At 30.1% G+C, this 12,091-nt stretch overlaps 1 protein-coding gene and 2 long non-coding RNA genes across 4 annotated transcripts; 1 reads left to right on the top strand and 2 right to left on the bottom strand.

Annotated features, from left to right (window-relative positions):
• The first annotated feature begins 450 nt into the window (after positions 1 to 450).
• On the top strand, positions 451 to 3,103 carry LOC145958355 (cytochrome P450 736A117). The gene is made up of 2 exons (XM_083075322.1): positions 451 to 1,500; positions 2,231 to 3,103. The coding sequence occupies exons 1-2, from the start codon at positions 556 to 558 to the stop codon at positions 2,840 to 2,842; spliced, it is 1,557 nt and encodes a 518-aa protein (XP_082931448.1). The 5' UTR covers positions 451 to 555; the 3' UTR covers positions 2,843 to 3,103.
• Positions 3,104 to 7,252: 4,149 nt separating this feature from the next.
• LOC145958352 (uncharacterized) lies at positions 7,253 to 9,083 on the bottom strand. 2 transcript variants are annotated; one of them, XR_014434087.1, is made up of 3 exons: positions 7,860 to 9,059; positions 7,484 to 7,573; positions 7,253 to 7,289 (listed from the first exon to the last, which is right to left on the bottom strand). It is a non-coding gene; the product is annotated as an uncharacterized LOC145958352 (long non-coding RNA). The 2 variants fall into 2 exon arrangements; XR_014434086.1 differs by having other exon boundaries at positions 7,253 to 7,573; positions 7,860 to 9,083.
• Positions 9,084 to 9,112: 29 nt separating this feature from the next.
• LOC145958353 (uncharacterized) lies at positions 9,113 to 10,439 on the bottom strand. The gene is made up of 3 exons (XR_014434088.1): positions 9,845 to 10,439; positions 9,240 to 9,421; positions 9,113 to 9,167 (listed from the first exon to the last, which is right to left on the bottom strand). It is a non-coding gene; the product is annotated as an uncharacterized LOC145958353 (long non-coding RNA).
• Positions 10,440 to 12,091: the final 1,652 nt, after the last annotated feature.

Here is a 12,091-nt window from a genome sequence, read left to right as displayed (position 1 = left end):
TTTACTTTTTAATTTTAAAAATTATATTTATTTTTTGTATTATTAAATTTTAAGTTTATAAATTTAAATGTCAATTTTATTATGTGTAGATTTAATATAAAACCCCTGAACATTTTCGATCTGTTCAAACATTCTATATATGTTTAAAAATCGTCACTCCCGAGACATTTTCTTTAATCTGTGTCAGGTTAACACAAAGTATTTATTTTGATAAATAATTTTTAAAAAAAAATTAATTTTGGTATTTTTATTTTTATTTTTTAATTTAGAATGTGCAAAAGGCATAACCCGCTGTCGGCAGTCGTGATGCCGATCGATGCATGTATTCATGCCATTTTAATACTATTACATATAATAAACGTGTTGCGTGTGCATATTCTCCACAAACACAAACACAAACACGTCACGTAGCTTATGTAACTTCGAACCTGTATAAATACCTGAATCTGCCTTGATACTTAAGCAGCGAATTAAAGAAAAGACACTACACAAGTACGCATATCTTGAGTCGTTATTATAGCATAGTCATTCATCATCTATAACAACTGAAAGCCAATGTCGACCTCTCAGCATGAAAACTCTTCTTCATGCAGCTTCTTCTTCCCACTGGTTACCGTCATCATCCTCTTTCTTTTACGCACCCTCTTCAATCTTCTTCTCAAATGGAATAATAATTCCAATTCTGCAACAACACCACCATCTCCTCCAAAGCTTCCAATAATAGGAAACATCCACCAACTTGGAACCCTAACTCACCGCACTCTCCAATCCTTTGCTCAAACCTATGGCCCTTTGATGTTACTTCACTTTGGAAAAGTTCCAGTTCTTGTGGCCTCAACAGCTGAGGCTGCTCGTGAGATTATGAAAACCCATGACCAAGTTTTCTCCAACAGACCACATCGTAAGATGTTTGATATCTTCTTGTATGACTCCAAAGACGTGACATCTGCTCCATATGGCCACAATTGGAGGCAAATGAGGAGCATTTGCGTCTTGCATCTTCTCAGTGCCAAAAAGGTTCAATCCTTTCGTGCAGTGAGAGAAGAGGAAATCTCCATAATGATGGAAAAGATTAGACAATGTTGTTCTTCTTTGATGCATGTGAATTTAACTGATTTATTCTCTACAGTCACCAATGACATAGTGTGTAGAGCTGCTCTTGGAAGGAGATACAGTGGAGAAGGTGGGAGTAAGTTTCAGGAGCCAATAAATGAGATGATGGAGCTGATGGGCGCTTCAGTTTTAGGAGACTATATACCTTGGCTTGATTTTTTGGGAAGAGTTAATGGAGTGCATGGTAGAGCACAGAGAGTGGCTAAACAGCTCGATGAGTTTCTGGAAGAAGTTGTTGATGAGCATGTTAGTAAGAGAGGACACGATGTGCATGATGATGGTGATGGTGAAGGGCAGAATGATTTTGTGGACATTTTGTTGTGGGTACAAAAGACAAATGCCGTAGGATTCCAGATTGATAGAACAACTATAAAGGCTTTGGCTCTGGTACGTAAGATTAGTCCCTAACTTTTCTAGTTTCTAACTTCATAAAATATCTACGTATTCTGTAATTAAAGCATGCATGCATCACTTGTCATCCTTAATGTCAATTGAAAATGACGTGAACAAAAAACTGAAAGGTAAATGATATTTTATATTAATATCGTGTTTGGATATTATAACAATATTGATACAATATTAGCCATAATTTATTGCTTAATTTTTAAAATTGGGCGGTGTGTGAAATATATTCTCATTTTAGGTAGTCAACATGGAAGATGCAAGTCAAATCTACTTAGCATGAAAATATAGCTTTGGCCCGTATCTTTCATGTAATTATATTTCTAAACAATCTCATTTTGATAATTAATTTCCAAAAGACTTTACTTTAATCAATCAGTCCAATATTTCTTTAATAAACTCTTTTCGACGACACACTTTTTTTTTTTTTTTTTTACTATCAGATGAAATTCGATTGGATTCATTCAAAATTCAATAACATGAATCTTGTAAAGTTACACATTTTATTTAAAGAATATGTTGCTATAACTTCTCTACTCCAGGTTAATTAACAAAAGTTATAAATTCTTTTTAACTTCACTTGTATGTTTTTACACAACTTTCCTAGGCAAAAATTTGGCAACAAACGCAGAATCGCTGTAAACTTTTATTTTCCGTCTTAGAATTTAAAGATAGAATATGACGTTGACAATGGATATGGTTGTATTTCTTTCAGGATATGTTTGTTGCAGGTACTGAAACGACCTCCTCAATGCTAGGATGGTCCACGACAGAACTCTTAAGGCATCCAATTGTGATGCAGAAGCTACAAGATGAGGTGAGGAACGTGGTTGGTGATAGAACTCACATAACTGAGGATGATTTGAGTAGCATGCATTACTTAAAGGCAGTGGTTAAAGAAACTTTTCGATTACATCCCGCAGTTCCCTTATTGCTTCCAAGGGAATCCATGCAAGATGCCAAAGTGATGGGTTATGACATTGCAGCTGGAACACAAATAATAGTTAATGCTTGGGCAATTGCAAGAGATCCTTCATGTTGGGACCAACCTCAAGAGTTTCAACCCGAGAGGTTCTTAAATAGTTCAATAGATATCAAAGGACATGATTTCCAAGTGATTCCATTTGGTGCAGGAAGGAGACGTTGCCCAGGAATCATGTTTTCCATGGTTGTGTATGAACTGACCCTAGCAAACCTTGTTCACCAATTTAATTGGACAGTGCCTGGTGGAGTAATTGGGGATCAGACATTGGACATGACTGAATCTGCTGGATTATCCGTTCGTAAAAAATTCCCTCTTGTGGCAATTGCATCTCCACATATATAAGAAATGAATTATTAAAGGTACAAGTAATAACTTAAGAAGAAAAATAAGTGTTGCGCTCTTGATTAAGTATTTTAGAATAATATAAGGCGAAGAATGCCTTCAGAGTATATATACTCTATCGCGCTTGATAGTTGAATAATTGTATTGGTTGATCAATATTTAAGTTAGTTGAGCTCTCAACTTTGTACGTGAGTGATATATATGTGCAATGTTTAATCAACTGATCTTAATAAAAAAAAAATTTAAGTCTGGTAAACTAAATTCTCATTTTTATCAACATAAGTGTTTTTACGTTTTATACCTTTCATGGTGTTACAACTGGATCGATCTATCAAATTAAAGCTATTGTCTCCTTTCTTTGTGCAACCTTCACTACAATATTTTTACAATCCAATTGTGCTTCAAGTTGAATGAAGATAATTTTCTGCCATAGCAATAGCATGCTATAGCAACATTCAAAGATTTCAAACTTCAAAATACATCAGTGAGAATGTTACGTACAATAAAATATAGTTGTGAATCTTATGGATCATATATAGCAAAATTTACAATGATGTATATACATTTTAGGATCAATTGTAAGATCCCAAATTTTCTAAAATTGTTAAAAGGATGTTTTTATTAATTAAATGAGTTTTAAAAAATATTTTAGAGTCTTTTAATAATAATAAGTATTTTTAATTAATAAAAAATATTTATGAAATTATTTTTATTATGGAAAGTATTTGGAGAAAATATATATTTTAATTAATTATGTAATTAAATATATTTTGAAAAATATATATTTTTGTATAGTGAAATATTTAATTATGTTTTGATTTAAAAAGAAATTAGGGAAAGAGCAATTTTTATAAAAAGTTAGGTTAATTTTTTGGTATTTCATGTTTACGCTTCCCTCATATGTTTACACGCTAGCTCTTCTATATGGAGTAGAAGAAATGCATGAAAAATAGGAAGAATATCATCCTGAAGCTCTATAATCGTCACCTAATGTTATTGAGATGACGGGGAGTGAGGATTTTCTCCCTTGAGAGTCAATTAATCTGTTGTGTTGCAATCACTTTTTGCCTGTATATCTAGTTCGGGAAAAAATCATGATTTAACTTGAGAAAGGAGAATTAGAGTTCTATGTGTTTCTCATGAGTCTTATATGTGATAATTGATTTATGTGTGTGATTAATTTTATGTTGAGTGTTTTTTATTATGAACCTATGAGTGTTTTGTAGAAACCTTTGAATTATAGAGTAAAGATTGATAAAATTGATGATGAATTCTGAAAGTAATGTATGCATTTGTTTAATTGATGGTATAGAAGTATATTTTGAGTGTTAATTGTGATGATAATGGATTAAATTAAGTGAATTGAGTTGGGTGGGAGTTATGCAATTTTTCACACTTTGTTGTGAATTTTTTCCTAAGGCATACAAATGGCACACTCGTACCCACTCATGCCCATGCAAACGTCCTAAATGAATTAATTTACTTTTTATTTCTTCACAAGGGTTGTAGTCTTAGATATGTTAGCTTTCCAATGGTGTTAGAATCATTCAAAAAGGAGGTTTAGAACTCAAGTTATGATTAAATTAGTGAGTAAAAGTCAAATTGTCATATTTAGGCTAAAAAGTTATGATTTTATAATTAAGTTGCGTGTTTTGTAATTCATGAACAAATGAAATTGTATGATAAAATGTTGTAAGATGTGCATTTGATGTTGACATAATGTTTATATGTTGTTTTCTTTTTACAAGCTTAACATATGTTTTTCATGTGTGATCGAGACTACGATGATCTTGACATTTCATGGGAGTAGGACAAAATTAACTAATTAAATGACTTACATGTGTAGCTGGTAGTGAATCACGTTGATGGTGACTCTTTTTAGTGATATATGAGAATTTTTTTTTTCATGTAATGAAGAGAATGAGGGATATATGTTTCCATTTTATAGAAAGAGGAAAATTCATAATATTAGAAGGGGTATTCTTAATTAAAAAAAATTCCATTATTTATATTTATTTGATAATTAATAATTCTTTTTAAAAAATATTATTAGTAATTAAGAATACTTGTTTGCATAAGTGAATTTTTTTCTTCATACATTTACATTTATAGGGAGGGGAATGCTTGTGCAGATAAACTAATATCTTATGGGGATTGAGCATAATTTAATTTTGTTCCTTCTTTTACGGAGAGGATTTTTATCATAAATGTTATAGTTTACTTTTATTTCGTTTTTGTTGACTTTTAGTGGATTTTAATACAGTCTTCCCATGTTCTTTGCACTTTTTACCATTATTATTTGTTCTCTATTAGGTATGTTAGAGGTGATTGATAGACTTAGGAGTGTTGTTATTAGGATATCTAAGTTCTATAGTGATATTTTTCACTCCTAGCTTTTATTTAAAATATTTAAGAATACTTTTTAAAATTTAAATCCAGAATTTACCTACCTTAAGCTGAGCTCAACTCTACACACTTGTTGGGAAAATATGAACGCGAATCGCATATTTATCAACTTTGATTATTTTTTACACCTTAAATTTTCTACTCATTGTATATATAATTTTATCTATTTTTTTCAGCCGTATTATGTTTATAATTATTATTGTTCATTTCTAAACTTTACACACATCCTAAATGATGGTGTGGAAAATTCTTCTTTACATACGTATGTTTATTCAATTTTCCCTTTGATATATGAAAGATGATTGACAAAATGTTTGTAAATCCTATACCTACGAAATATCAGAATGTTATATATTAATGGGTATATAGTTATTTTAAATATGAAAAATTATTTTTTAAAAATGACACATAAAAAATATCACTATAAGTATATAATATATAGACATAAATTTATTTAACGTATAACTATAAATAATTTTAGTGTTAATTTTAAATGTTTAACAACATATAGTATATGTCATTATAGTCTATACCTGTATTTTTTTAATAATATACTAATATATATTATATCTACAGTACAAGTAAAAATAATTTTTAGTAACAAATATTTTGTCTTTATAGGACAATTTTGTTGTAATGCCCCTTATAAATAAGATCAACTTTCAAATCAATCACACAACAATAATGAACACTAAAATTAATTGATATAGGATTATTTCAACTTAATTAGTAGTCTCGAGTTTGAGTTTTAAATTATAATTATGTTAAATACTTTTGAGAGATAATTTGCCTATAATACAAGTGGTCTACCAAAAAACATAATATCATGATATTGATATATATATATATATATATATATATATATATATTAATAATAATAATAAAAATCTATAATTAGTTATGTATATTAATATGATTTTTTAGAGATGTATTATTCATCTAACAATTCAAATAATTAATTTTTATTTTTATTTTTATCACAATATTTATAATTATTTACATTTCTATCATTTTCTTCTTTTATTATAAAATATATTCTATAAATAATTTTGATCTAATTTATATCTATATCTCACTAAAATTCTTATTAGAGGATGTTGAAGATCCTTCACCTAATTGAATGAAAAATAATACTTATTATAAGTTTTTTTTTTTTAATTTTAATACTCAATTAATTCTCTTTTCTTAAAATTGTATTGATATTCAAGTCTATAATGACCTATCATGGTTGTCTGAATGAAATCACTATCACTAATAGTAGAAATTAGATTAGTAAGACATACATGATTAAAGAAAAAAAATGCATCATACATATATACATAACATAAGTATAAAAGTAAAACATCTGAACTAATATAAACAAGTCATATATATGTGTATAGTAATCCCAAATAATCCTATATCACTACAAGAAAAATCAACATTATCTACGGAAAAAATCCGTAGATAATGATGAAAATCCGTGGATAACTGATAATTATCTACGGATTATCTACGGAAAAAAATCTGTAGATAATAAGGTCGTAGATAACGTTATCTACGGAAAATTTTCCGTAGATAACGTTATCTACGGATTTTATCTACGGATATAGAATTTATCTACGAATGCGTTTAGCTACGGAATTTATCTACGGATGCGTTTATCTACGGAAATTTCCGTAGGTAACTTATCTACGGAAATTTCCGTAGGTAACTTATCTACGGAAATTTCCGTAGATAAGTTACCTACGGAAATTTCCGTAGATAACTTACCTACGGAAATTTCCGTAGGTAACTTACCTTTCCACACCAATCTTTATAAATAGTTTTACCTGGTTAGAAATATTAATAAAATCACTTCTCAGGGAAAAAAGCATAAGCAGAGAGCTGATACGAATTACAGGGAAAATAAAATGGAAATGAAGTTTGGCTAATGTTTCAATACATGCAAGCTTTAATTGAGGGACCAATTCCCTGCAGTACCGTTCCAACACTTCTTCAAAACCATGACAAAATCTATCATCATAACAGAAACTAAAAACTTCCTGGTCATTTGTTGATGCTGCCAATACGAAACCCACACACAATATAACTCATTAGCACATTAGACTAGGTTGATGAAATAAAAATGACAATCAAAGCCAAGGTCAGATACAAAAAGAGCAAGAGAATATAATAAAAATGTTTTCACAATTAAGAAAAAAGTGATTTATAATATAAGGATTTATTAACAAATATTTTGTTAATCTCTCTTACTCTTCTGTTGTATTCACATTTGTTTTCACTAAACATCCGAGCTGCTTCTGAATTTGCTGGAGAGTTAGGATTTGGGTCGCAAAGCAACGACTGCAATAGGAAATCCAGTTTCATGTGAACAGAAAATATTCAGAACAATGCAAAAAAAATGCATTCTATCAAAATGCTTACTAATTTGTTGAGTGATGGAATTAAAAATGAATACAATAAATTCTTATGGTTTTCTATTTAAGAAGGAAAAAATCTGACATTACAAAACAATGAAGTTATAAAAAATAAGGCCATATGAGCTCTTTCATAACTTCACAGAAGCATAAATTCAATGCCAACATTAATAGTCTTAAAGCAATGTCAAAAGATAGAGGATAACTAGGACCTGAATTGAGGTAAGTATTGCAGCTACATCATAAATTGGGCTCCATTGATTTTGTAAAATGTCCAAGCATATGCTTCCATCTGCGTAAATGAACTAGTCAAAAGCAAATAGTACTATTCTCTTGCAGATACACTGATCCATTGGAAGAAACTACGAAACAATATTGAAAACCAAGAACAAACACAACCACTTGGAATGATTATGTAAGCCAATTTTTTTTTTTTTTTATTTTGGTGTAGAATGTAAGCCAATATATTATGCACAATTACCATTTTAAGTAGTTATTCTTCATTCATGGTAAATAATTTCACAGTAAGTTCCACATTAGAAAGTCTCCAAAACTATTTGTTATGAGTCTTACAACTGGCACCATGGCACAGAAGCTAGGAGTCAAAAACAAAGAAATGTAGAGAAATTTTGGGTATTCTTATGGGTTAGGAGTTATGAAATTCGAGGAACTCTACTTTTATTATAAAAATTTCCCAAACAGAGACGGGTATAGAGAAAAGGACCACTTCATTCTTTGTTCATGTTATCACATAAAGTTTAGCATGTATTTATTAGAGAATGGATTTTTTTAAATATTTTAAAAAATATATGTATAGCTTAATTTAAATCCGGACAGAAGTAAACAACAACATATGTTTTATTTCCTAAATAACTTCTCTACGAGATGTTGCAGGAAGACAAAAATTCACCACCAACGAAGTTCAAAAAATGTTTCTCCAGGGAATTCCCAAATCCAAATTGATTTGGTGGATTTAAATAATGATTTTCAGTTCTGTTTAAAGTTGGATAGTAACCCTTGGGTGCTGAAACATAAATAGTTCAAGTGGTTGGCATTTCAATTTCATTATGTGATTGCAGGGTCCTATACATTTTGGCTCATAAAGAAGCGTAAAGTTGTGTGTAGGGTTTACTTATATTCAGTGTAACACAAGGTTGATTCAATTAATTTTCATGAAACTCAACCCACCAAGCCTTTATTACATATTTTATCTAGAATTAAAGGTTACAACCCAGCAATGTCACAACCACTTGGGTTATAATGAATTCTTCATGTTAGAATTGCATGTATGCATGCAACGCTAGAGGATAGAAGCCACGCATGAACAAAATAAATTAATTATAAGTGCTATAGCATAGGTACTTGCATTAAGTACAAAGAAGTAGCCTCTTTACTGCACCAAATATCAATACTAGACAATACAACACAAAAATAACACTTACGCAATAGAGACCAATTCCTTCAATCTCTCTGGATCTACAGCTTTTTTTAAAGGTGTCATCCCATAACGCTTTTGTTCCCTGGAAGCAAGCTATTTAGAAAGAGTAACTAAAATAAATAATGTTAATAAACATTAATTAAGTATCACTCACTTAATTTCATTTCTTCGCTGAATATCCTCCTCCTTTTTTTGTAATTTCTTCACCTTTTCCTCAACAAAAAAATCAATGGCACTCCCAACATCTTGATTGTTCATTCGCAATGCTCTTTTTGCATCAAGTTCAAAGAACCCCATGCTCATAACAAGTGATAGGGCTTCATCTGGCACTTGCAGCTGCAACAAAAACAAGACATTGATTACAAGAGGAGAAAAGTACAAAATGTCTATTTGGCTGGACAGTTAAGTTCTTTCTCTTCCTTCTTTGAAAGATAAAAAGGGTGTAGGGGGCATACAAAAAAAAAACACAGTCTATTTCAAAAAACCTGAAGCCAGAGGGATTTTCAATATCTACCGGTAGTGGTGTCTTTAAAATTTAAAATTAGTAATGCTGAATTCTGAATGTTATAGGAGCTTGAGCTTGAGTTGATCTTTATCTCATTGAAGTGCATCTTGTAAGACTATGTTATATGTCACAGCGACCAATAACCATAGCAATGAAACATGGAGACCAAAAAATAGAACAGAAGCATAAAATTTTGACTTTCTTTCTTCTACCCAATTAATTTTTCAAAATATGCTATAATACTTTAATCACACCTGGACAAATTTTGCTCTTGCAAAGCCCAATGCTTTTCTTGATTTCTCCAACTGCCCAGTATGATATGCCACCACCCCTTCAAGCAGCTCTACTCTCAAATGCCTGTGAATGAAGGCAAATTAATCAGCTTACAAGTTGAAGAAGCTCTATAAGCTAAAACTAGTTTATGCATACATTAAAAATAAGACTTTGCAGAAGCTAATAAGAAAAATGGAACCCTAGGCCCGCTGAAGGACTCCACGGTGCTGCTCATGCCGCTGGTGGTGGGCCGGTTCACCTGGACCACGGGCTCGAACTTGGAGAAGCCGTGGGCCTGGTAAGAGGAATGGGTTTGGGTGATGTGGCAGAGGAAGGCAAGGGAGTCAGAGGGAGAGGCAGCAACGACGGTGTAGGAGTGGAGGAGGGAGTTGGGGAAGCGGGGGTTGGAGGAGGAGGTTTGGGGATTTGAAGAGAGGGAGAGGAGGAGGGGGTTGGTGTTTGTTTGGAGGGAGAAGGGGTTAGGGTTCGCGATTGCGGAGCGGAATGAATGAGTAGGGTTTTTAGTTTTTACACTCCATTTCTTCCCCTTATTTATTTATTTATTTGTTTTACATTGTACATTACCCTTCTAGTACTGTAATAATTTTGATTGTTTAGGGCTAATACGTGGAAATAATTTTTCTTCCAGTAAAAAACCTAAACATATGACTCTCTCTCTATATCATGTTAGGGATGAAAATAAGTTAATTCATACTTGGAATATATATATCTGATTTATTATTTATTATGAATTTTCTATAGGTCTAACCTTTTTAAAAATTTAGTCTATCTTAATAAAAGTCTATTATATATTAATGATATTAATAAATTTAACTTTTTAAAAAAATTAACAAATTTATTTTCAAATATATTATTACGAGTATTTTTTAATTTACGTGATAAAAATATATTTTTCCTCGTTATCATTAAACAGGTTTCCCGTAAACATGATCAAAACATTCTTATTTTATCTCTTTCTCATAAACAGGTTTTCCGTAGAAACCCATAGAGCACTTTAATACATATCAAAACATGATCATTCTCAAAATCAACCACATATCTACACATCACATCCAACAAGAAGTCCAACAGAATAATCAAAAGGCAAAATAGAAAATGTTCAGAACGGCCTGTTCCAAAACTAGAACGGCCCGTTTTAAAATCACATTTTACCTGCAACGCCCATATTTGGAATTGCCTATTCCCAAATCTAAACGGCCCGTTCTGGCTTCGCATTTTACTCATATAATCATGTGTTGGAACGACCCATTCCAATCTAATCTTTATAAGCCATTTTTGTAGTCTAGAATGACCCATTCTAGTTTGAGATTGACCCGTTCTTGGTTACTAAAAATCAAAATATTATCCAAAAAGTATTATAATAAATAATGAAATTAAATTAATTAAATCTTATAATGGTTATTAGTATCAAAGAAATTGCTCTAGATTTTAGATTTTATTTATTATGTTTTATAATAAATAAAATCCAATATTAAATCAAAAGATTATAACAATCATAATTCAAATCCAGGTAAATATCTTTCATAATCAAAAGAAATCTAATATTAAATCAAAAGATAATAAAAATTATAACTAAAATATTTATAAAATTTCTAATATTAAATTTAGTATATATTAAAATTAATTAATTAAATATTTGTATTTAAGAAATTATTACAGATTTTAGATATATATTTTAAAGTTTTTATTTTATTAAATTAATTAAAAATTAATTATATTTTATCACTTTTTAATCAAGTGAGTGAATGATAATGAATTAACTAAAATTCTAAAATATATTTTAATTAAAAATAATTTTTTGGTAAATACGGTAACTAAAAAGTATTATAATAAATAATTAAACTAAAAAAGAATAAATTTTATAATGATTATTTTTTTTAATGATGTTAAATTAAATATTCTAATTATTTTATAATAAATAAAAATGAAAAGATAATAAAAATATGTTTTACCTACGGAATTTATCTACGAAAATTTCCGTAGCTAAGTTATCTACGGAAATTTCCGTAGATAACTTATCTACGGAAATTTCCGTAGATAACTGGACATTATCTACGGAAAAAATTCCGTAGATAATATTCCGTAGATAACTAAATTTTATCTACGGAAAAAATTCCGTAGATAATATTCCGTAGATATATAATTAAATTTTATCTATGGAAAAATTTTCGTAGATAATATTCCGTAGATAATAACAGTTTTTCTTG

This window comes from Cajanus cajan, chromosome 1 (assembly GCF_000230855.2).
Source record: "Cajanus cajan strain Asha chromosome 1, NIPB_CcT2T_4, whole genome shotgun sequence".
NCBI lineage: Eukaryota > Viridiplantae > Streptophyta > Magnoliopsida > Fabales > Fabaceae > Cajanus > Cajanus cajan.
This window is presented reverse-complemented; position numbering and strand designations above follow the sequence as displayed.

Excerpts from the sequence above, each read along its gene's own strand:
- LOC145958355 (XM_083075322.1), top strand. The coding sequence starts at position 556 with ATGTCGACCTCTCAGCATGAAAACTCTTCTTCATGCAGCTTCTTCTTC. Across the intron at positions 1,501-2,230 it reads CTATAAAGGCTTTGGCTCTG|GATATGTTTGTTGCAGGTAC; the intron begins GTACGTAAGATT and ends TATTTCTTTCAG.